Genomic DNA, 24,563 nt, shown 5'->3' with positions numbered 1-24,563 from the left:
AGGGTTATAGGTAATCCTAGTGGGTATGGATAACATCGGTGCAGCTTGTGGGCCGAAGGGCCTGTTTGTGCTGTAGTTTTTCTATGTTCTACGTTATTGGGGCCCATTGCTTTTGCAGTATTTAGTGCCTCCAAACATTTCTTGCTGTTACGTGTTGTGAACCGAATTGACAGACTGGCAACTATGAAGCTGGGGATCATTGGAGAAGCCGAGATGAATCATTCACTTGGAACTTTTGGCTGAAGATTGCTGCGAATGTTTCTACCTTGTCTTTCGCACTGACGTGGTGGGCTCATCCATTAATGAGGATGGGGACGCCTGTGGAGCCTCCTCCACCAGTGATTTGTTTGATTGTCCACCACCATTTATGACTCAATTTTGCAGCACTGCAGAGCTTGATCTGATAGGTTGGTTGCGGAATCACTTAGATCTGTCTATCATTTGTTGTTTATGCAGATTGACATGCAAGTTTGGTAGCTTCATCAGGTTGAAAGCTCAGCTTTACTGGTGCTGTTCTGGACCCTCCTGGAAAGTCCATTGAACCAGGGTTGATTCCTTCTTCACAAAGCTGCTCAGCCACAGCTACGCTCTTTTCCAGACAGGTTTATCCGAATCTTTCATGTTCACAGTATATTTCTACAATTCAATGGCTGCCAATTTAGAACGTACTACTATACCCCCGCAGACAATTCCAGCAGATTAAGGAGAGATGATCGATAAGAAATAGTAATTATTCAACGGTGCACTTTCTCTTTCCTCAGCTATTGTCTATTGTAAAAAGGTCTCCCTGCTCCGATAATCTCCCATCCAGTTAATAACCGTTTGATTTGATCATTATTATGGATTGTACAACTTTCACAAATCATTCACACCAAGCATTCTGGTTAATAATTTCATGCAAATCAATCCTTTTCCCCTTATTCCCTTATTACTAGGCAATTCAGTAAGACAAAAGCATGATATCGTCGATAGAGTTGTCTAGTTAAGAAATACCAAGATCAGTCATCACAAAAATTCTGTTTTTTATATATTAATTGGAGTGTTCAGTAACTACGATGGTTCCTGTGTGGTTGACACTTCCGAGGTCACCACAGGAATCCGTCAATATTTATTTGTGATGACTTAATTGCAGATATGTTATCTTTATAGGGATATGTTATACTCACTTGGGGGTGGGATCTAAGATAAAATAAAATGGGAAAATGGAAAATAACACTTACATAAACCATGTGATAGACCATCGTAGGATTGTGCACATCAAATGTACGTACACTTAATGTTTTGAGTAGGAGATGGGACTTGAATGGCAGATGCTAAAAAGTATAAAGACTTTTAGACTCTGGCTAAACAAGTGGGACAAAACAAAATAAATCTTGTATCGCTGGGCTTGGAATGGACTACTTCTTCCGGTTGCGCTCTGAACATTTGAAATGAATTTCATCTTATTTTAGAATTTGGAATTGTGTTCCATTGTGAATTCTGCATTTGCAAGCTTCACACCAAATTTCCAGGAGAAATATCAAGATCGATAATCACAAAACTTCTGTTTTTTTAAATTAATTGGCGCGTTCAGTAACTGCCATGGTTCCTCTGTCGTTGATAAGTCCGAGGTCACCAACGGAATCCATTAATATTTATTTGTGATGACTCAATTGTTATCTTTATAGGACTACGTTCTGCTCACTTAGGGGTGAGGTGAGGGGATCTAAGATAAAATAAAATGGGAAAATGGAAAATAACACTTACATCAACCATGTGATAGACTATCGTCGGATTGTGCACATCAAATGTACGTACTTTCATCTTACCAGAAACAAAACCATAACATAATGGAAAACGGTTGCAGGTTTAGAGTTTAAAGTACGTTCTGCGATATTAGATTTTGTTAAATCCTCATTTTTCTAACTAATCTCAGAATTAGTCTCCATGGATATTTCGCCACATTCTTCAGCTCTTCTCTGAATTTCCTCTGGGTCACTGCATATATACACGGGTTTTGAAAGCAACTCAACAATTTTAGGAAGGACCCGGTTTCAGTGGCAATATAGGCAGGGTCTGTACGGTCGCCTCGATAATAAGTGCTGTTTGATAGTTTGGTAGTTACGAAACTCACAGCATATGTCAACCAGAGCAATATAAAAGTGACCGATATAGTGAACAATAAAATGATGGATTTCCTTCGATTCTCCGTCTCAGAATCGCTGTGATCTTCACTCCGGTGAGTCCGGAGTCTCGTGCGGACTCGATTGGCCACTAAAATGCATCGGACGGTTAAAGAATTAAACAAAACGATGAGAGAAAAAGGAAGCCAAAGAACCCAAGCGCTGTGAAACCAGACGTACGCTCTACCTGGAGATGAAGACAAAAAAGCCAAACTCGTCCGGCAGCCCCACTGTATATTATTAATTATTTGTTGACGTTCATATGCAAACAAAACTGGAATATTTTTTAATAAGACCAGCACCGACATCATTGTTACAACAGTGATTGAAGCTTTTTTAGTGCAAAACTTGGTTTTAAGTTTCTGACAGCAGATTGCGACAAATCGGTCAAATGTGAAGGAGACTGTAAACCAAACAGAAAAATCTAGGTTGACAGTAGCCAAATAAAGAATGGTCCTGCACACAGGAGTTTGGGACAAGAATGAAAGTGGAAAGTGATAACTAAAAATATAATATAACATTACATTAATGAAAATGACCAATAGATCTGCTACCGCCATCGTCAGCATGTAAATGGAGATGCATTTGGAAAGACCACAATTTCTTCTGGAAAGTATCACAATTGTCATTATGTTTGCTGTAGGAGACAGAGAGAGAGAGAAAGAGAGAAGGTAAATAACACTTCAGTGTCTAATGAAAATAGACATACTGATGATATCGTCTCGGCAACTATCCATTATAAAATGCTGTAAACGTTTTCCCTTATTCAATCAGTGGTATGAACAAATACACAGTTAACGTTTATCAACAACAAGTGGGTTACAATGACTCACCGGGAAGACCAACAGCTGTGAGAATCGGGTAGTAAATCTCTTTCACCAACAAAATAACTGGTTTCCCCATTTTCTGTGAGAAGGGATTACTTCTGGCGGAGTTGAAAGTGTCTGATTGGCGTATGAATGAAGCACTGGACGGCAATCCGTATTTATACTCGTATGAAAGCTCCAGGGAGCCCAACAGATGTCATCATCAATAACATTATTTACAATCATAGAATCCCTGCAGTGCAGAAGGAGGCCATTCAGCCCATCGTGTCTACAGTGAACACACTGCGGTCTAGGCCCTTACCTGCTAATGCCCTAACACTAGGGTCAATTTAGCATGCTCAATCAACCTAACTCGCACATCTTTGGATTGTGGGAGGAAACCGGAACAACCGGAGGAAACCCACGCAGAACACAGCAAAATGTGCAAACTCCACACAGACAGTGACCCGAGGCTGGAATTAAACGCGAGTCCCTGGCGCTGTGAGGCAGTGCTGCTAACCACCCTGCTGTCCAAATCACTTAACAAATTAACTTTTCTGATAATCAGAACACAGTCCATTTCTTCCTCCACAACACATCACAACACATCATTTCGGTTTTTGTATCAGCTAAGTTACTTCAAGTGCCTATAACCTTAACTGATCAATCAGAACTTGGTTCTAGATCTTCTTCATTCCCGTCACCTGATACATTTATATCAGAATCCGAAACCCATTAATATCCTGCCCTTATCATATCTCTTCTTGCCATTGCTTAACTTTCAGCAGTACATGACGATGTTGACTCACAGGTATGTTGTAGAATTGTTCTTCCAATTTCAGTAATATCTTCGTATTGCACAAGAATCCACTGCAGTTGTTCTAATTAAATACATTAATCAGAGCAAATCGACAGATTGTATTTAACTTCTTTGCTTCCGTTTTCTGACAGTCCATATTCTCTATAATTGCAACAATTCGCTTCCTCTTTCCTTTGACTCATAACATTTTAGATTCATTCATCCTCTTAAGACTCGTACAGAGATTACAAGCACTGTTTATCCCGTGTACTGACATATATCTTTCTTCCAATGTTATTCTTCAGTTCTCAACACATTCAGCGATCCTTACGACAAAACCCAAATTCGTCTGCAATATTATCAGTCATAGCACTTCCTGTATCATTCTCTTAGTTAGAATGGCAATGGTAATCAGGAATACTGGAGAGTGCAATGCCGATCCTCGGTGCAATCCAAATTTGACGTCGAAACCCTCCCTTATGCTTTTATTTGTATTCTTGAGTGGCGCCGGCTTTTTCCATGTCCTGTAATACCCGTATGCACATCTTGGGGATCCCAAGCGTTTTACGCATTTCTTCACTAAATTTCCGAGCAGAAGTCTCCTCCAGGTAGTTGAATATGATTATCACGCTGTACTTTTCTTCCAGGTATTTCGGCATGACTACTCTCAAAACAAAATGTCACCGGTGATAGTTCTCACTGGCACGAATCGAACCAGCTTTCATGGATTTCCACTATTTTACTCAGTCCTTGATCCCTTACATTTTCCATATTTTGACGGCATGTGATGGGTGTTTCATTCACCGTGTTTCCAATGTCACCTTTTCCTTCGAATATTGGTGCAAAACTGGTTGAGTCGGATTAAATTTATTTCCCTGGCCAATTCGGGTAAACGCTTTCACGATTGGGACTGCATGTTCAGCTAGCTGACTCCATATATCGTCTGTTATCTCAACTGGTCACGCTACAAAGAACGAAGATCAGCACAGCACAGGAAGCAGGCCCTTCGGCCCAACGAGCCCGCGCCGCCATCTTAACAATGTGCTTTTCCTCCTCCACCCTTTACCCATGTCTACGCTTATGGCACCTGCATTGGAAATCAGATTAAGGGGAGAATAATTTAGGGAAAATTTGTTACACCAATCAGCCTAAGAGCACATCTTTGGGGTGTGGGAGGAAACCGGAGCACCCGGAGGAAGCCCACGCAACCACAGGGAGAATGTGCAAGCTCCCACAGACACAGGCCCAAATCCATGTATCTGCACAGCTAGCAGTGATAGTCACTGAGCTGACGTGGTACCCGTCAGTTGGTTCAGTTTTAAGCATACACAAACAATGCGAAGTACTAGGCTACTCTCGAAACATCCAAGAGCAGCCCACGCACGACCCACCAAGGTATGCCCCTCGTTAGACAACAAGGTGGACCGATGCTCCTGTGGAGTAAAAGAGAAAAACATCAACACATGTAACAGTTGATTTCCAGGAACGTCCCGAGGCTCTGTTCCTTATTTAAAACAGTCTCCTATAACCCTCCAACCCTATTTCGCTCGTGTCTATCTAAGTAAACCTTAAACAAGTCCAGAGTGCCTGCCTCCACCACCTTACTTGGCAGTGCATTCCATACCCCACGACCCTCTGTGTGAAAAACCTCCCTCTCGCATCCAAATTATACGTCTCCCCCCTCACCTTAAGCCCGTGGCCCTTCGTGACATTTGTCTCCAATCTAGGAAAAAGCCTGCCACTGTTTATCTATACCCTTCATTATCTTACACACCTCTATTAGATCCACCCTCAATCTCTGCCTTTCTAAGGAAAACAGCCCCAATTTACCCAATCTTTCCTCTTAACCTAGTCCTTCCATTATTACCTGATTCTGCCAGCTGTTGGTCTTCCCTGTGTGTTACTGTGTTAGTTGTATTCCAGTCATTTACTGCTATCCCTTCAGTCTTTATTTTTGGAAGTTACGCATTTATATCCTGATTATATGTTGACCTCACTTCATCCTTTATGCCTAAGGATTGAAGAGCTTCATCTTTCATTAGCTGGATCAGTCTCCGAACTTTTTAAAATCAATCTCCAACTGCTTTTCTCAATGTAACTTTCTGTCATCCTTTTGTTCGGAAACTTTGATATGTTTCATCCAAAGCCTTTCTTTCCAAACGTTTTTCTTTAATTTTGTTTTCTAGTAATATTCTTAATCTTTGAAAGTGACTGTTTCCACTTCTTCAACGGGATCGTTTCTTTTTTCATTGACTGTACTTCCTTTATTGCTTATTGCACCACCATTTTCCCACCCTAAGCCACCCTGAACATTGTTCACGACACTTCTTCATTGGTGTTTTCCACCAGTGTGTTTGTTGTAACCTAGTTTCTGTCTCTTAGCGATCTCAGCATTTGCTCCCTGAATGCCTCATTTCACTTTTGTGTCTTTGACCTTTGCATTGCAATGTTCTGAGAACCAGATAATCCGTCCTCTGCCATTTTGTTTCAACTGCAATCAGCTCTGTCCATGGCAGTCTATGTTGGGTGAACATTGTCTTGCCCTAAGGATGCTTTTCAGTTATTTACCACATTAGCATTTTTACGCATAACTTGATTTAATCAAGCTGTGTGTCTCTGCCACCAATATTGTAGTTAAAGGTGAATTCTGAGTTTTCTGTACCAGGTATATTATCAACTATTGTTGCGACCTCTCAGAACCCACGATCTTGGCCCCACCATCATTTGCTTCTCCATATCCATGTCCAGAATGGAGAATCTAGTGTCCCACAAATTCTTTCCTACCATATCACCTCTTACCTGTGACTACTTGTTTTCTTTTTATTCCATTTTATACGTGCTCCCAGAAATCGTCTTCCTATTTTCCAGCACGGCTCCGTGAGGCATAATCGGGTCGATTTAGGATGTGTTAACCTGAATGTATTATTGATTGGTATCATCATAGAATTCCTTCAGTGGAGAACGAGGCCATTCGGTCCACTGATTCTGCGCTGACAGCAATCCCACTCGGGCCATATTACCGGACCCCCAAGTATTTACTCTGCTATACCAGCCCTCCCCCCACCCTGCCCAACCCCCATCAGTAGTGGGCAATTTAGTATGGCGAATCAACCGAACCACACATCTTTGGAAAAAAGCCGGAGCTCTCAGGGGAAGTCCATGAAGACAAGATGGCGTGTAACTCCACACAGTTACCCGAGGCCGGAATTGAACCTGGATCCCTGGCGCTGTGAGGCAGCAATGTGCCACCGAGTTAACGTTTAAGATTATATGACATCTTCAGAACCCGTCATCTCTGAAGAAATGTCTTATTGAAACATTAAATCTGTTTGTCTCTACACAGATGTTGCCTGACTTGCTTAGGTTTTCCACTTTTTTTCTGTTTTAATATAATTTCTTCAAATGGCTGGAGATCTACAAGTATTATGCGATTGCACCGATTTGCTGGAAAAAAATTGAATATGAATTATGGCCACAATAGTATTGCTCACATCAGCGGATATCGCAACTCCAGGAAATTTCTGTTTGCAATCAAAGGAGAAAAAAGAAAGTCATACCAAAGAAAGATATGAATCCTTGCTTATGTTAAATGCAGCCCGAGAAAGAGCTCAGCTGGATTTGGAAGTGTCAGTCACATAAAATAACTGAGAAACATAGTTACTGTGAGTGTTAACATTTACACCAATGTCACTGTTGATAACGCAATCCATAACTCTAAGGACAAGATATAATCAAACCAGTACTCAACGATGCAGCATCAAATCAATAGTTAATCAAGTGTAATTTATGAAAATGATAATTTGCAGGTATACCGGCAAAGAAAACCACAGTTTGAATCAGTTGAAATTCGCTAGATGTCCAACGATAATGTATGATTGTCTCCCAATTTTGCTGTGTTCGTATTCTCCAGCTACGAAAAATCAACAGTCATGAAAATAAGGCATATTAACAGAACAGACAAGGCGTTGGCAAAGTGTGAAGTTTAATGAGGAGAGGGAGATGGGTTGGTGGGGGGAAGGGTGGGCTAGGTAATAAGCAGTGCTTTTGAGAGCAGATCTCAGATCTCTGCAGAGCGGGCTTCAAATTGCGCAATGAAGAGAGCGGAAAACTGTAAAATACAGCAATAACAAGGTGCATTGATACTTTAAACAATCAGTAAAGCGGAAGGAGAAATAATGAGGAGTTACTTTGAATTTTCAGAGGGTAACTAAATTGTCGAGTGTACAATCTGAAAGGATGTTGGAATAAGATTCCATTGAAACAATCAAAATGGAAATGAATATTAACCTAAAGGGAAATCGTTTCCAGAGCGATTGGGGATGGATTGAGAAACTAAATTGAGAGCTGTTTCAAAAGTCGTCAGAGATTAGATGGGGCGTCAGAGGTCCCTCTAAATTGAGCGATTCTATGTTTCTACCAATTTGACTTTCAACTGAGCTGGGGAAAAATAATTTTAAAAAACTGTTCGATGAATTTCTACAGTAGATCCCGAGAAATTGACTGATGTTTGGGTTCGATCGTTTGATTTCTTAGGAACAGAACATAATGCAGAATATGTGAACCTGGCTCAGGAAAGAACTTGAAAATAACAAGGAGGGTGGACAAGTTTACAAGGAAAAGCAGGAGTTTCAGTTTCAGGTTTGGAAAGGTGTTTTTATTTGAACTTGATTTCTATGTGGGAAAAAAACTACCAGGACTCGAACCAACATTCTTCCGTCAAGGTCACTATTAGTCCTGGGATCAAATGTTTTATCCATTTGGATATGTGGCAGCGTGCAGAAAAAAATCGCCAAAGTCTCTTCAGAGATAAAGAAACAGCATGCATTGATTAATTTAAGTTCTTCTTTCCTGTGCATGCACTTTTCAAAGTCTCCTTGGCACAAACAGCATTTCCTCTCTTTGGGTCTTCCATTAAGTTATGAAGCCTCGTAAATCAAATCGTTTTCTCCTCACCAGTCTTTCAGTTTCATTCCTTCGCAACTCACTTCCCTTCTTGAGCTTCCCTGGAATTCTCTTCAATTCCAGACTTAAACCTCTGTTCAGTCCTTACATTTAAACGACTGGCTGCCCCTTTAACCATGTACTTCTGCATGATTTATGCAGATTTTTCCAAGGTTCCGAGATATTATGGGGAACAGATAAGCTCAGCAAATCACTCGTTTTCCTCTGGCTCCGAATCTAGGACTAAGGGCCACAGTAAAAAAAAATGAAGCCCGAGATTTCAACATTGAAGGCAGGAAGTTATTCGACGCACAGTTTTAGAACTTTGGGTCTCCCTTCCGTTTAAAGTAATTAATGCTTGGCCCATTGTTTCATTTTAAATCTGAGATTGATAGAGTTTTGCTAAATTTAGTACTAATCAATATACGGTGAAGCGCGATCATATGGAGATAGTCGCCAGTTAAACACATTTTCTTTGAAAAACTGAGCAGGCTGAAGTTCCTAACTATTTCGAAAACAGCAAAGTTTGAGGACCAGCACCTCAACTTCCAACTCTGTCACGCTCTCATCTCAGCACTAAGCTGAAGAATAATCTTAGATCATAATGTCTGTCTCTGTGTTGTTGCATACTCATTTTTTGACAGTTGTTAAACATTTTCTTATAATTTTATTAATTTCTTTACTTTCCATTATGGGGGTTGTTATTCAGCCATCCGCGCCCACCACCCAAACTGACAAATCCTTTCTAGCTTTACTAATATCCATTTTCAATCGCTTTGGGTTTTCAAGAGTTAAACCATTTGATATTTGATTCTCCTCTTCCCACCTCCCCCTTACTAATGACCTTATCTATCGCCCATCTGCCCCCCACCCCGCCCCTCCTGCTCTACCATTCAGCTGCTCAAAGCCCCGTACCTTTGTGACCATGCTGTATCTTTAAGAGATGCATTTTAGTCGTGTTTCTCTGCAGGCTTTCAAGCAGGTCCTAGAATTGGTGCCGCGACGTCTGTAACTGGTGTCCTCCGATGGCTAGTGAAGCAATAGCCATCATGCTGACGTTAATCTGGACTAGTGCAATGTCGTGGGGTTTAATGGTCCTTTGGGGATTACTGAGTGGAGTATTATTGGAAGTGGTTGACAGATCAGCTGATACGGCTGCAGAAAGCTTTCCTTTCTCCGTAGAAAAGTCGAAATTTAGGTTCATTTCTCATTTGCTGATTGGAACTGGTGGAAGAATGCACTGCCTCTCTCCCTATCTTTCTTTCTCCAGGGACTTGCGAAAAGTTTGAGTTAATTTGATTTATTATTTTCACATTATTAGTATATACTCAAAAGTATTGTATCTTGCATGCTATAGGGACAAAGAATATCGTTCATGGAGAAGGAAAGAAGAGAATGCAGAATGTAGTGTACTCATAACTAGGGTGTAGAAAAAGATCAACTTCTTGCGAGGCATGTCCATTTAGAAATCTGAAGGCAGCAGGGAAGAAGCTGTTCTTGAGTTGGTTGGTACGTAATTTCAGACTTTTGCATATTTTTTTTTCCGATGGAAAAAGGTGGAAGAGAGTATGTCCAGGTGTGTTGGATCCTTAATTATGCTCGCTGCTTTTCTAAGGCAGCGAGAAGTGTAGACAGAGTCAATTGATGGCAGGTTGGTTTGTGTGATGGATTGGGCTTCATTCATGACCCTTGGTAGTGTCTTGCCTTCTTCAGCACAGCAGGAGTCACACCAAGCTGTGATACATCAAGAAAGAATGCTTTCAATGGCCTAACTGTAAAACTTGCTGAGAACCACAACTGACATGACAAATTTCCTTAGTTTTCTGAGAAAGTAGAGTGTTTGTTGTCTTCCGTAAAAATAAAATTGGCCTGGGGGGACCAGGAAATATTGTTGGCAATGTGGACAGCTGAACTCCTGAAGCTGTCAACAATTTCTACTTCGTTTTTATTGATGTAGAGAGAAATAGGTTCTCCACTAAGCTTCCTGAACGTAATGTCCATCTCCTTCATTTTGTTGACATTGAGGAGGAGATTATTGTCGTTTCACCAGTTCACCAGATTCTCCATCTCATTCCTTTACTCTCTCTCATCATTGCTTGAGATCCGCCCAACAATGGTAGTGTCACCAACAAACTTGAAATCGAGTTGGAGGGGAACTTGGCCACACAGTTGCAGGTGTATAAGGAATATAGTAGGGGCTGAGGACACAGCTTTCAGGGGCACTGATGTTGAAAATGATCACGGAGGAGATGTTGCTGCCTATCGTTACACTTTGCAGTCTGTGGGTGAGGAAGTTCAGGATCCAGTCGCAGAGGGAGGAACCAAGTTTCAGGCCATATTGTTGGAGATGAGTTTCGGAGTAACTATGGTGTTGAAGTCTGAGCTGTAGCTAATAAACAGGAGTCTAATGGAATAATCAAAATATCAGCAAACTGTGGCACAGGACAGTAAGGGTAAACTTGACTGTCATTGTGCGACAAGCCAGGACAGGAAACGTAAAGAAAAATATGCCACACAGAGCAAATCCAGAATTATAAACAACTGTAAAAAAAAGATCTGTTCTTTACCTGAATGCACGAAGCATTTGCAACAAGATAGATGAGTTGATAGAATAGAGTATAATGTATTAGCTATTACAGAAATACGATTGCAGGGTGATCAGGTCTGGGTGCTCAACATTCCAGTGCATACAATCTTCCGAAAGAACAGGTCAAAGGGCAAAGGAGGTGGGAAAGTGTTGCCAGTCAAGGAAGGTTTCAGAGCAGTGCTGAGTCGTAGTATCAAGACAATTGATAGTGTTGTACAATCTGCTTGGTTTGAAATCATGCATATCAGGGGCGGAAGTCAAGGATGGAAGTAATTTATAGATTCCCAAAGTGTGACCTCTTGGGAAGTCAGAGCATTAAAAGGGAAGTATCAAGCGCATGTTTGAAAGAAACTGTAATTATCACGGGACATAGTAATCTGCATATTGATTGGACATATCAAACCAACAAGAATAGTATAGAAGAGGGATTTGTGGCATGTATCAGGGATTGTTTTTTTTTAGAGCACTGCGTTATGGAACCTACCCAGGAATAGGCTATTTTAGACTTGAGTGTAATGTAAAAGGATTAATTTGAGATCTTGTGGCTAAGGATCCCAAAATACTTGTGACCACAAAATGATAAAATTCCAGATACAGTTTAGGGTGAATGCAATAAATCCATAACCAATGTCTGCAACTTAAAAAAGGGCAATTATAATGGTAGGAAGGGGGGAATGTCTACGGTGAATAGAGTTAAACATGCTAATATACAGCGTTAATAGATGAGCACTGGCAGATATTCAGACAGCTGTTTCAGAATGCCTAGCAGGAGTTTTGACCCAATCAAAATGAAGGCTTCTAAGAAACATTGACATAATATATGGTTAAAAAGGAGATCAAGGATGGTTTGAAATTGAAAATCAGGATATGAAAAATGGCAAGGTATAAAAGTGAACCGGGGACTGGGAAGGGTTTTAGCATCCAACAGCAAAAGCTTTAAAAATCATAAGAAGGGAAAAAATGAATTTTGAGAGAAAGAATTAATGCATCATTAAAACAGTGTATAATGTTTCAATGGGTATGTAAACGGGAAGCAGGTGGCTAAGGTGATGGTAGGAATTCTACTGTCTGGTATATTGGCTTTCATAGCGAGATATTCTTGCTATATTGGGAGTACAGGAAAGGTTTACCATGCTGATTCCTAGGATGGCAGGTCTGCCATATGAGGAGAGACTAAGTCAGTTAGGATTATATGCACTGCAGCTTTGCAGAGTGAGAGGGAATTTTACAGAAACGTGTATAATCCTAATAGGTTTAGACAGGGTAGGTTCAGAAAGAAATATTCATGGTCAATATTCCAGAACTAGGGGTCATAGTCGGGGGAGGGGGGACATTTTACAATTGAGGTGAGGAGAAATTTCTTCAACCAGAGGCTGGCGAATGTGTGGAATTCAGTACCAGAGAATGTAGTTGAGGCTAAAACGTTGCCTGATTTCAAGATGAAATTAGATATAGCTATTGGGGCTAAAGGGATCAAGGGATATGGGAAGAAGGGGGGATCAGAACATTGAATTTGATGATCAGCCATGACCAAAATGAATGGCGAAGCAGGCTGGAAGGGCTGAATGGCCTACTCACGCTTCTAGTCTCTATGTTTCTATGAACAAGCATGGTTGATTGATAATAGCAAACAAAGAATTGCAGATACTCCAAATATTTTTTGCATCATTCTTCGCCATGAATGACATTACAAATATCTTTCAGATATCCAATGGGGTGATTTCAAAGAACGTGGTGGAATATATAAAAATACCAATCACTAAGGATCGAATATTAGATAAACTCAAGTGTCTGAAGGTGTATACTCCCTGAAGCTGAAATAATGAGCGATGAGAAGACATTTTTTGCTTCAAAGGTTTGCATATCTTTTGAATTTCTCGATCCTAGCTGGTTGGTCACGCTCAATGTATTCACGACTGAGTTTAGAGATTATTGAATACGGAGCAGATCAAGGGATATAGGAACCGTCCTTGATTAATCTCCAGCTCGATTGGAAGAATCCTTTATAACACAAGTAAGTCATGGAGAGGGAAACATGAAAACAGACATACTTTCAAAATGGTCAGATTGTGAATAAGATACAACGAAGTGAGTCACAAACCTATTCCTCCTTTAAACCAAATTGAAATACTTCCTGAGGAACAAAGTTCCGCTAGGAAAGGAGTTCAGAAAGAAAAACACCCAGAATAATATGTTAAAAATCAATAAAATTCAATAGGAGGAAGGAAAAAGTTAAATGCTGAACTTGGGAGGACTATTTTGGACATTCACTATATTGCAAACGGTGTCCGGAATGGGGGATAATCCTCCAGGTGGGCTCTGATCAGTTACTTAGAAAGGTTCAAGATACCTGCTTTGGTTCAGCAGTCACGTTTCTGGTTTTAGTGTGGGCTCTGAACTTTGAAACCAGTGGATTGAACGTTGCTGCTCAAGTTATTGTTTCTGACTCTGTCACTTCTACACAATCCTTATCTACACCTGCCCTATCTGTATTTGAACCTTTTCCACTTTCAATGTTGTGTGTTACTTCAAATAATGATTATCTTCTCCCAGTCGGGTATTTGAACCCGGGAACCCGATTGACAGGCAGGGTTTGAATCCACTAGAGGTAATGAGGAATATTGGCTTTAACTATACTGATCATGGGACAATTCAATGTTTGTATTTAAGATAGCTGCTAATTGGCAGTTTAATAATTATTATAAATTCTAGATTGGAATTCAAACACAATCACTTCACTTGGGGAAGGTATCCTGCCACCCTTCAAGTGTCACTTCGAGGTAACTGAAGAAGGCCCGCAGCTCCTCCAGTCGCACATTCATAGTTACGTTTTGCATACATATTTGTCACTGGGGACTCAAAGCCCGGATTTCTCTTTGAAGGCATATTAGTGAGTCGGCCTGCTTGGCAGTTTGGACACCAACATTCTATTCACCATCAGGAGAATGTTTTATTACAATGAATGCATCGCACCAAATTGACATCAACATTTGAAATGTGTTTATAGGAGGGTCACAGTGTGAGTAGATAAATGTTTTTTCGTAGCGACATTCAGAGTCAGGAACAACGGTCTTCATTCTGAGATGCCGGGATATCAGAGTCTCCGAGAAGTGTTCTTCACACCGACCGATAGGCGGTATTTCCGGGAGTGTCTGAACACAGATGTTGCACCTAACTGAGCTGAATGGGAATTTCTGCAAAATCAGTAGATTGGATCGAGAACAGTTTGCGGAAACAAAACTGTTTAAAACCGAATGAAATGGCCATGTTTGATTTAGAAATTAATAACGATTCAGAATTCATTTCTCACTTGATACTAATCGATATATTTGAAGTAACGACAATAAGGTTACACCGTAACATTCATGGTAATATCTGCCACCATTTTGTTCCGTTTTAAGATGCTTCATCTCTTATTTTCTTTCCTTTCGTCCATTCAGGGACATGCCATTCATACGGCTACTGTTTGTTTCTTTACTGATCCCATTACCTCCCTCGACCATGCAGGGGCTCTTTTTTTAGCCATTTTGTCGCATTTTTAATCGACTCTCTCCAACTCTCCATCCTATCACATACCTCCCCTTTGAACCTTTTTGGAACATTCCACCTGAGGTATAAGAATAGAAAACGAAAGCAGTTTATTCTCACACACGTTAGCTACAGCATAACACAGAGACCCAGCAACACAGACAGCTCATCAGTTCCACAGGCACTGACATCAGAAGTAGTCAATTCCAGTATATTCCCAAATTCCAGGGATATATTTTAATCTAACATTCAAACAGGGTAAGAGAGAAACACGTCTTTTCTATTTCACTCCAAATCAGTCTAATTGACAGACTTATACAGGAACCCCAGCGCCCAAATCACATCTGCGATAAAATTGATCGGGACTGTGTGAATCTCACAATATTAATTCAGAGCGGGAGGTCGACGGATACAGATTTAATCCAAATCCCGCCGCAATGTGCGATTTAAGTTACAATATCATTCACAGTCCTGCGCACAGTTATGTAGATTTGCGAATGGAAATGCAGAATGCAGTGGATGCTGGAAATCTGAAATTAGAAAAAAAAATACCCCGCAGTTCTGAAGAAAATTCATAAGGATTTGAAACAGGAACTATGTTTCTCCCTCCACAGATGCCCCCGGATCTTTTAAGCACGTATTTGCATTGACTGGAGAATTCAGCATTTTTTCTTTGCTCACTGATCACGCACAAAATGGAATGTTAGAACTTTTGCATTTGCAAATTCAAATCTTCAGGTACAAGCGAGCTGCAAGGATTTGATTTCCCCAGAGCAATCTCAATACGTTTAAGTAATTCGTGGCACATGGGCCAACATTTATTGGCCATCCTTTGTTGCCTTTGAGCAGGTGGTGGTGAGCTGCCTTCTTCAAATTCTGCAGTCCACGCGCTGTAGGTTGACCCACAATGCCGTTATGGAGGGATATTGACCCAGCAATGTAAAGGAACGACAATATATTTCTAGGTCAGGGTGATGAGAGGCTTGTGAGGAAATTTCAGGTGGTGGTATTTCCATATAACTGCTGCCCTTGTTATTCTAGATGGAAGCGTTCGTGGGTTTAAAAGGTGCTGTCTGAGGATCTTTGGTAAATTTCTGCAATGCATCTTGTAGATGGTACATGCTACTGCAACTGAGCGTCGGTGATGGAGGGAGTGGATTTTTGTGCCAATGAAGCGAACTGCTTTGTCCTGGATGGTATCAAGTTTCTTCAGTGTTGTTGGAGCTGCAACCATCCAGGCAAGTGGTGAGTATTCTATCACATTCCTGACTTGCCTTTAGATGGTAGATAGTTTTTTTGGAGTTAGGAGGTGAGTTATACGCTGCGTTATTGCTACCATCACGCCCGCTCTGGTAGCCATTCTGTTTATATGGCTAATCCAGTTGGCTTGCTGGTCAATGGTAACCCCAATGATGTTCACGGGGTGATTTAATCACGGTGGCACTATTTTATGTCAAGGGGTTGTAGTTAGATTGCCCCTTAATGGTGATGGTCTTTGCCCTGTATTTGTGTGACCCGAATATTACTTGCTACTTGTCAGCTCAGGTCTGGGTACTGGCCAGATTTTGTTGCATTTAATCATGGATTGCTCCAGTACTTGATGAGTTGTGAATAGTGCTGAACATTTTGCAATCATCGGCGAACATCCCCATTTCTGACCTTATGATAGAGGGAAGGCCATTGATGAAACAGCTGAAGATGTTTGGCCCTAGAACACTATGCTGATGGACGGCTGCATAGAAATACTGGAGTTGAGATCACTGACCCCCTCAACACAACAATCATCCTATGTACCAGAGATGACTCCAACCATCTGAGAATTTACCACCGATGCCTGTTGATTCCTATTTTGCAAGGGCTGTTTGATTTCACGCTCGATTGAATGCCACTCTCTTCTCACCTTTGGCATTCAGCCCATTTTTCGATGTTATAAACAATGAAGTCAAGAGCTGAGTGACTCTGTTGACACCAAACTGGGCTCTACTGAGCAGGTCATTGCTGAGCAAGTGCTGCCTGACAGCTCTGCTGATGGTGCCTTCCATCACTTTTCTGATGATCAAGAGTTGCCCGATGCAGTGGTAAACGCTGGGATTGAAATTGACCTGATTTGGGCACAAGACATTCTCCAAACTGTTAGGTAAATGCCAATGATTGAATTGCAGTGGAAGTAGTTGGCTGGGAAACAGCAATTTTGGCAGCATGAGTTTTCAGTACAATTGCCAGAATGTTATCAGGGCCCATTGCTTTTGAGGTATTCTGTGCCTCCAGCTGTTTCTTGGTATCACGTCGAGTGAATCGAATTGGCTGGAGATTGGCGTATTTGAAGTTGGGGGCCACTGGACGACGCCGGGATGAATCATCCGCTTGGAATTTACGGCTGAAAATTGCTGCGAATGTGTCAACCTTATCTTTTGCACTGAGTGCTGGGCTCCTCCATTACTGAGGATGAAGATGCTTGCGGGGCCTCCTTCACCAGTAATTATTTGATTGTCCACCACCATGTGCGACAGAATGTTGCAGGGCTGCAGAGCTTGGCTCTGATACATTGGTTGCGGGATAGCTTAGCTCTGCCTATCACTTGTCGTTTATGTTGTTTGACATGCAATCAGTCCTGTTTTGTAGCTTCACCAGATTGTCACCTCATTTTTAAGTATATCGGGTGCTGCTCCTGTTATTCTGTCCTGTAAACTCCATTGCACCAGGATTGATCACTTCTTCACAAAGCCGCTCAGCAACAGCTACTCTCTGTTCCACGCGGGTCCTCAATTTTCATTGTTAATATGTGATGTGAATAATAGTGATAACCAAATATAGCGATACAATCCAGAACGTTATATTCCAAGATTTGGCGGCCAGTAAGCGCGTGGTCTAGTTGGTCGAAGCGTCTGCCGAGTAAACGGGAGATCCCTATTTCAAATCCGATTCAATTTTACGGAGAAAAGATAAACGTTATGTTTGCAGCTTCATGCCAAATCGGCAATATTGAATCGCTGGCCTCGAATACCGAGAGCAAAAATTAATTAGTTTATGTTACAGCGTGTTGACAGGGCCAAAATTTGGTAGGGAGGAAGCTGGAGTTTTCTTTTTATCACAATTTGTGATTTGCAATATTTAGATGTCAGACATTCACAGCAACCAACACCGTTTAAATTTGTTTATTCTCTCCTGGAATCCACCTCCGCGCATTTGTAGCTTTCCAATCCAATCCCTACAACCAGTATCTTCCCGAAATTAACGCTATTTTGAAAAGTTTCTAAGCTCAGAGCAGATAGCTGGATAGCAACCGTTGACAGATCACCCATCATTGCAAAGGAGGGAATAGTTGGTGCAAGTTTGAAGATTTGTGGAATGAATTCAAAGGAACGCTTTGTCTATGAGGGAAATGCGCAGGAGAGCAAAGAAGGGAATGGCAAAGACTGTAATATCTCCCATCAGCTCTGGGGCAGTGGCAGGGGCTTCGATAATACAGGCTGATGACAGTTTGTTAGTTACTACGCTGAAATAACATAAAACGTGAACGTGGAAAATAATATCTACGTCAACCAAATGATGGACCATGGTGAAAATGTGCCCATTAAATGAACCCACTTACGTTTTATCAGAAACAAAACGTGCAAAGGTGGAAAACGTTTTCATGTTTAGATTTTCAAGTAGGTTTTGCTAAATTAGATATTTAAAAATCCTCATTCTCCCCACTAACCTTAGAATTAGTCTCCATGGATATTTCACCACATTCTTCAATTCTTCTCTGAATTTGCTCTGGGTCGCTGCATATATACACGGGTTTTGAAAGCAACTCAACAACTTCAGGAAAGCCCCGGTTTCAGTGGCAATATATGCAGGGTTTGTGCGGTTGCCTCGGTAATGAACGGTGTTTGTCAGTTTGGTAGTTACTAAACTCACAGCGTATGTCAACCAGAGCAATATAAAAGTGACCGATACAGTGAACAACAAAATGATGGATTTCCTTCGGTTCTCCGTCTCGGAATCGCTGAGACCTTTATTCCTGTCACCCCGCAGTCTCCTGCGGGCCCGATTGGCCACCAAAATGCATCGGACAGTTAAAGAATTAAACAAAACGATTAGAGAAAAAGGAAGCCAAAGAGCCCAAGCACTGTGAAACCAGACGTACGCTCTACCTGAAGATGAAGACAAAAAAGCCAAACTCGTCCGACAACCCCACTGCATATTATTAATTATTTGTTGACGTTCATATGCAAACAAAACTGGAATATTTTTTAATAAGACCAGCACCGACACATTTGTTACAACAGCGATTGAAGCGTTTTTGGTGCAAAACTTGATTTTAAGCTTCTGACAGCAGATTGCTACACATCGGTCAAACGTGAATGAGACTGTGAACCAAACAGAACAATCGAGATTGACAATAGTCATATATAGAATGGCCCTGCACACAGGAGTTTGGGACAAGAATGAAAGTGGAAAGTGATAACTGAAAATGTAATAGAGCATTACATTGATGAAAATGACCAGTAGATCCGCTGTCGCCATAGCCAGCATGTAAACAGACATACATTTGGAAAGACCACAATTTGCTCTGGAAAGGATTATAATCGCTATTATGTTTCCTGTAGGAGAGAGAGAGAAATAGAGAAGGTAAATAACATTTCAGTGTCTGGTGAAAAAAAGACACGGAAATACTTGTAGTGACCAGTTAAATTCCTTCCATGAGGTTATCAAAATTGGAAGGCCCCAGTCACATGATTTGAGCACCAGAATGCTACATTTTCACCAGCTCTAGAGCTGCTCATCTTTTCATCCCTCTTTTGACCTAATATGAGTAGTTGAACCTGCGACATAATCCGACCAATGTTTTGGGGAAAAAAAAACTTTTTTTTTGTTTTTACCATGGAAAGCTGAAGAAATGCTTGTTTTGTGACTTGCAGCCAGGACTGGCTTGGGTGAGGCCTGCTTCACAATGGCGGCATTGGAGCTGAGCATGCCCAGGCTCGGGTGGTGCAACTGGCAACAATATGATGATGTGGAGATGCCGGCGTTGGACCGGGGTAAACACAGTAAGAAGTCTGACAACAGCAGGTCACCTGACCAAGAGGGAAACCTCGAAAGCTTATGAGTTTACCACCAAATAAATCGGTTGGACTTAAACCTGGTGTTGTCAGACTTCTAACAATATGATGACCGTTTCTCTGACTGAAAATGTGGGAGATCTACTGTGGTCCCAGCCACAGATTATGAACACTCACCAAAATTAACATTATCATTTCTTTTTGATTTAATTTGATCAGCTTTGATTTGTTATTGTCACGTGTATTGTTATCCAGTGAAAAGTATTGCTTCTTACGCACTATCCAGACAAAGCATGCTAGACTACATAGTGGAGAAGGAAAGGAAAATGTGCAGAATGTTGCGTAATAAGTCATAGCTCAGGTGTAGAGAAAGAACAACTTCATATAATGTCGGTCCATTGAAAGGTCTGATGGCAGTAGGGAATTAAGGGTTATGTGGAGAAAGCGGGAAAGTGGAACCGATCCACTTCAGATTAGCCATGATCTTGTTGAATGGCGGGGCAGGCTCAAAGGGCTAGATGGCCTACTCCTGCTCCTATTCCTTATGTTCTTATTTCTTATGTTCTAAGAAGCTGTTCTTGAGTTGGTTGGAAAGAGATCTCAGTCTTTCAAATTATTTTTCCAGTGAAGAAGGTGAAGGAGAGTACGGCTCGGGTGCACAGGGTCCTTGATTATGCTGTGTGCTTTATAAAGACAGCGCGAAGTGCACACAGTATCAATGGAAGGGAGGGTGGTTTATGTGGACTCGGCAACGTCCACAACACCTTGCAGTTTGTTGCATTTTGGACGGAACAGGAGCCATAACAAGCTGTGATACTTCTGGAAAGGATATTTTCTATGGTGCATCTGTAAAAATAGTGAGAGCTTTACTGGACAAGCCAAATTTCCTTAGCCTCCTGAGAAAACATTAGTGTGGAGGAACCTGAACAAGTTAATGATCTGGACACCAAGAAAATGAAGCCTCTATCCATTTCCATTTTATCCCCATTGATGTAGACAGGAGCATGGCCTCCAGCGAAGTCTGTTTCTTTGGTGGAAGCTAACCTTCGACCTTGGAAATCCTGCTGCATGGTGTGTTGAGCATCCTATTTAATGAAGGGAACTTCGCCAGATGAAGATAATGCATGAACTGATGCCCGCAGTTGGAGGAAGAGCTGCAGTGGGATTCTTAGCTGAGTTTGAGAATTGCGTACTACGCCTGCATAATCTAGATTTCAGCACTGGGTGTCTTGAGTTCCATGAAGGACATTTCATCCAGTTTTGATATCTGTGTTCGGCTGGAGACATCGGCCAGCGGCTTTGCTTTGTCTTAACCTCAATGCTTGTTGAGAAGTGTGGGAGGCAGGATTGTGTTGAATGTTCCTCGCCCATTAGGGGCCCGGTTTATGCCTAATCTGGGCTCTGGGATTATGGCATCATGGACGAGTGGAGAATTTGGTGAAGTTCTGCACGATTCTGGATGTTTCTCAATAATATCTTTTTTTAAATAGAATACCTGCAGTGTAGAAGGAGTATATTTAGCCCATTGAGTCTGCACCGACTACAATCCCATCCAATTCCTCTTCCCATTACCCCATATATTTACCCTGCTAATCCCCCTGACACTAAGGTCAATTTAGCATCGCCAAACAACGTAACCCACACTTTTTTGGACTCTGCAGATAAACTGGAGCACCTGGAGGAAACCCATGCAGACACAGGGAAAATGTGTAAACTCCACACAGACAGTGACCCGAGGCCGGAATTGAACCCAGATCCCTGGCGCTCTGGCAGAGCAGTGCAAACAACTGTGCCACCGTGCCTCTCAGTATGGTCATGGTTGCAGCCTTTTTCCAGCTCCATGAGTGGATTATATCCTACAGTTCATCTGTAATATTGAACATGTTTTTCTTGTGACACTCCGGATTATGTGATGTTGTATTTTATCCTGATAAGTTGATGCATTGCACGCTGATATTGTCATGGATCAGAACACCAAGGTATATTATGAGGCCAGACCAGAACACAGCATTTTTTCTATTTTGGCATAAGTATGAGGACAGGATGCTTCACTCCAGGAGGAATTTCACTGATAAATAGGCATCTTTATATCAAGATAATTTTTATTCATAGCATAGTTTAAATTTAGTCCTAACAAAGGGACACAGCTTTGCCATTAAAAATCAGCAATATTTAAAAATGAAAGGAAACAACTTTAATTTCTCACTTGTTACTGTTCTGTTTTAAATCATCAAAATTGTCTTACAGATGAACAATTACACATTAAGTACAATTAGCAACCATAAACATACTCACTAAAAGACATGCAGATTGACTTGAAGTGCCAGAGAGAAATTGAGTATCAGGGCAACTTGCCGACCGCTAGCTTCCAACAAGCCCTAGCTACAACTGAAAAAAGCTCGAAACTGAAACTAAACCAGCACAAAATCCCTGCTACAGACATAGATCCTCCCACCATATTATCATATAACCCTGTCAACCAACCTAAGCATACAATTCATTTCTTCAACCGAAGCCATGCGAGATTTCCATTTATAAACAGAATCCCATTACCTTCTTCCTAAGCAAACACGGTATGGTTTTTTTTCTGCATCTACAGCACCTGAGCTGCATTCTTCCCAGACACACTGACTACTTGCAGAATATGCATTCCTGTAAGCGTTATAAATATCATCACAGCATAAATGCTTGGCATTTTCCTCTTTTCCCCTTGGCTGATACATTGTTATCCTGTAAATTCTGGATTGCTATCATTTTTATCCTTACTGATGGGGGTTCCTCTGGGTGATCCGCCAGTGGAAGGGGAGGGGGACCTGCGTTGCGGGCCGTGTGTCCTCTTACTTTTTTCTTCTCGGCCAGCACTCTGAGTAGTTTGTATGTCTTAAAGCTCATGCAATACATATGTATAATTTTATATACCCTATCCAATTGCATAGAATGAGTTAATTACTTTGCAGGACCTTTGCTTTACCGATGAGAAAGAATAGCGTCACAGCATGGTGGAAGTTGGATGGATAGATATAGTAATTATTGAAATTGCTTCAAATCATATTTTTTGGTGAGGACAGCCCATTAGGAATATTGATATGTTTTTTCTTTGTTGTCTTTGTCAAAAATTCAGCCTCTAAGAAATCCTGTGCTTATCCAATATTTGCGTATGCAGGTAACCAGGAGTGGTCTGGATTTTTCTTGCCTTTGTCGCTTGTGATGAGTGAGAGGGTGGGGAAGATATGTAGTGGTGTTCGCCCGTTCATGGTTGATAGGTCTTTGAACTTCGAGTATATTTGTGCTGGTTTTCTGGAGGGGGGGGGGGGAGGGTGGTGGTGTATCTTCTTGGTACTGGGATCCCCTTTGAGCAGAGGGAAATCAGCATACAGGGTTATCCCCTATCTCGATGCTGCCTTCCAACGCGCCTTGTCCCAAAGACTTTCTTTTATTGTATTAGCCCGTGAAAAAGTGTGCACCATCGTGAAATGTTTTTGTGGCCTTACTATGTTGCCCTGATTTCTCACACAATGTTTCTCTGTTATCCTCTCAATATTCATGCAAAAGAAAGCGCGGCAACAAAGACAGTGACCATGATTGCTGTCTCCTTGAATTATTTTCATTAATCTATGCTTGCCTTCTCTATGTATATATGTGAAATGATGATCATTCTGCACTGTGTTGGGAATTTGTCTGCAAATCGCACAGAATATAAAGTTGAAAATTCTCAATAAAAACGGTGTTAAAAATTGAATCCCAAGCAAACATTTAATAAGCGACTGCGGATCTCACTCTGTGCTGAACGACTGGACAGTCAGAATTTCGGTCACATTTAAGGAACATTCAGTGAATAGTATGATCACATTAGTAAGGTTTCCAGATGAAGGGAATCACAGATGGTGCGATCAAACTGCTTATGAGTTCGCCCCGGTAACTATCCATTATAAAATGCTGGAAACACGTTCCCTTATGCAATAAATTGCAATAAAAAATACACAGTTTACATCAATTAACAACAAATGGTTTCAATGGCTCACCGGGAAGCCCAACAGCTGTGAGAATCGGGTAGTAAATCTCTTTCACCAACAGAATAACTGGTTTCATTTTCTGTGAGAAGGGATGACTTCTGGAGCAGCTGAAAGCACTGACGCATGATGAAGCACTGGAAGGGAATCTATATTTATACTCGTACCAAAGCTCCAGGGAGCCCAACACGTGTAATCCTCGGTGACATTATTTACAATCATTTAACAAATAAACTTTTCTGATACATCACAACAGTCCCTTTCTTTCTCCAAAACACATCACCAAACCATTTCAATTTTGTCTCAGCTAAATTCTTTCAAGTGTCTATAATCTTAATAGAACCCTACAGTGCAGAAAGAGACCCTTCGGCCCATCGAGTCTGCATCAAACACAATCCCACCCAGGCCCTATCCCCATATCACACCCACTAATCAACACATCCCTGGACACACTAAGGGGCAATTTCTTAGCATGACCAATCAACCTAACCCGCACAACTTTGGACTATGGGAGGAAACCGGAGTAAACCCACGCAGACACGAGGAGAATGTGCAAACTCCACACATACAGTAACGCGAGCCAGGAATCGAGCCCAGGACGCTGGAACTGTGAAGCAGCAGTGCTAACCACTGTGCTACCATGCCGCTCCTCCTAAATAATCGATTGCATATTGGTTCCTAG

General features: G+C 41.4%; 2 protein-coding genes across 2 annotated transcripts; both read right to left on the bottom strand.

Annotated features, from left to right (window-relative positions):
* Window positions 1-1,885: 1,885 nt before the first annotated feature.
* On the bottom strand, window positions 1,886-3,065 carry LOC145351585 (putative G-protein coupled receptor 139). The gene is made up of 2 exons (XM_080201176.1): window positions 2,996-3,065; window positions 1,886-2,799 (listed from the first exon to the last, which is right to left on the bottom strand). Exons 1-2 carry the CDS (start codon window positions 3,063-3,065, stop codon window positions 1,886-1,888), a joined length of 984 nt encoding a protein of 327 aa, XP_080057302.1.
* Window positions 3,066-18,483: 15,418 nt separating this feature from the next.
* LOC145351341 (putative G-protein coupled receptor 139) lies at window positions 18,484-23,960 on the bottom strand. Its single transcript, XM_080200960.1, has 2 exons — window positions 23,894-23,960; window positions 18,484-19,412 (listed from the first exon to the last, which is right to left on the bottom strand). The coding sequence occupies exons 1-2, from the start codon at window positions 23,958-23,960 to the stop codon at window positions 18,484-18,486; spliced, it is 996 nt and encodes a 331-aa protein (XP_080057086.1).
* Between the last annotated feature and the right edge of the window lie 603 nt (window positions 23,961-24,563).

Source organism: Carcharhinus amblyrhynchos, chromosome 13 (genome assembly GCF_965287045.1).
Source record: "Carcharhinus amblyrhynchos chromosome 13, sCarAmb.v2.hapA, whole genome shotgun sequence".
NCBI classification, from domain to species: Eukaryota; Metazoa; Chordata; class Chondrichthyes; order Carcharhiniformes; family Carcharhinidae; genus Carcharhinus; species Carcharhinus amblyrhynchos.
This window is presented reverse-complemented; position numbering and strand designations above follow the sequence as displayed.

Excerpts from the sequence above, each read along its gene's own strand:
- LOC145351585 (XM_080201176.1), bottom strand. The coding sequence starts at position 3,065 with ATGGGGAAACCAGTTATTTTGTTGGTGAAAGAGATTTACTACCCGATT. Across the intron at positions 2,800-2,995 it reads CACAGCTGTTGGTCTTCCCG|CAAACATAATGACAATTGTG; the intron begins GTGAGTCATTGT and ends TGTCTCCTACAG.
- LOC145351341 (XM_080200960.1), bottom strand. The coding sequence starts at position 23,960 with ATGAAACCAGTTATTCTGTTGGTGAAAGAGATTTACTACCCGATTCTC. Across the intron at positions 19,413-23,893 it reads CACAGCTGTTGGGCTTCCCG|GAAACATAATAGCGATTATA; the intron begins GTGAGCCATTGA and ends TCTCTCCTACAG.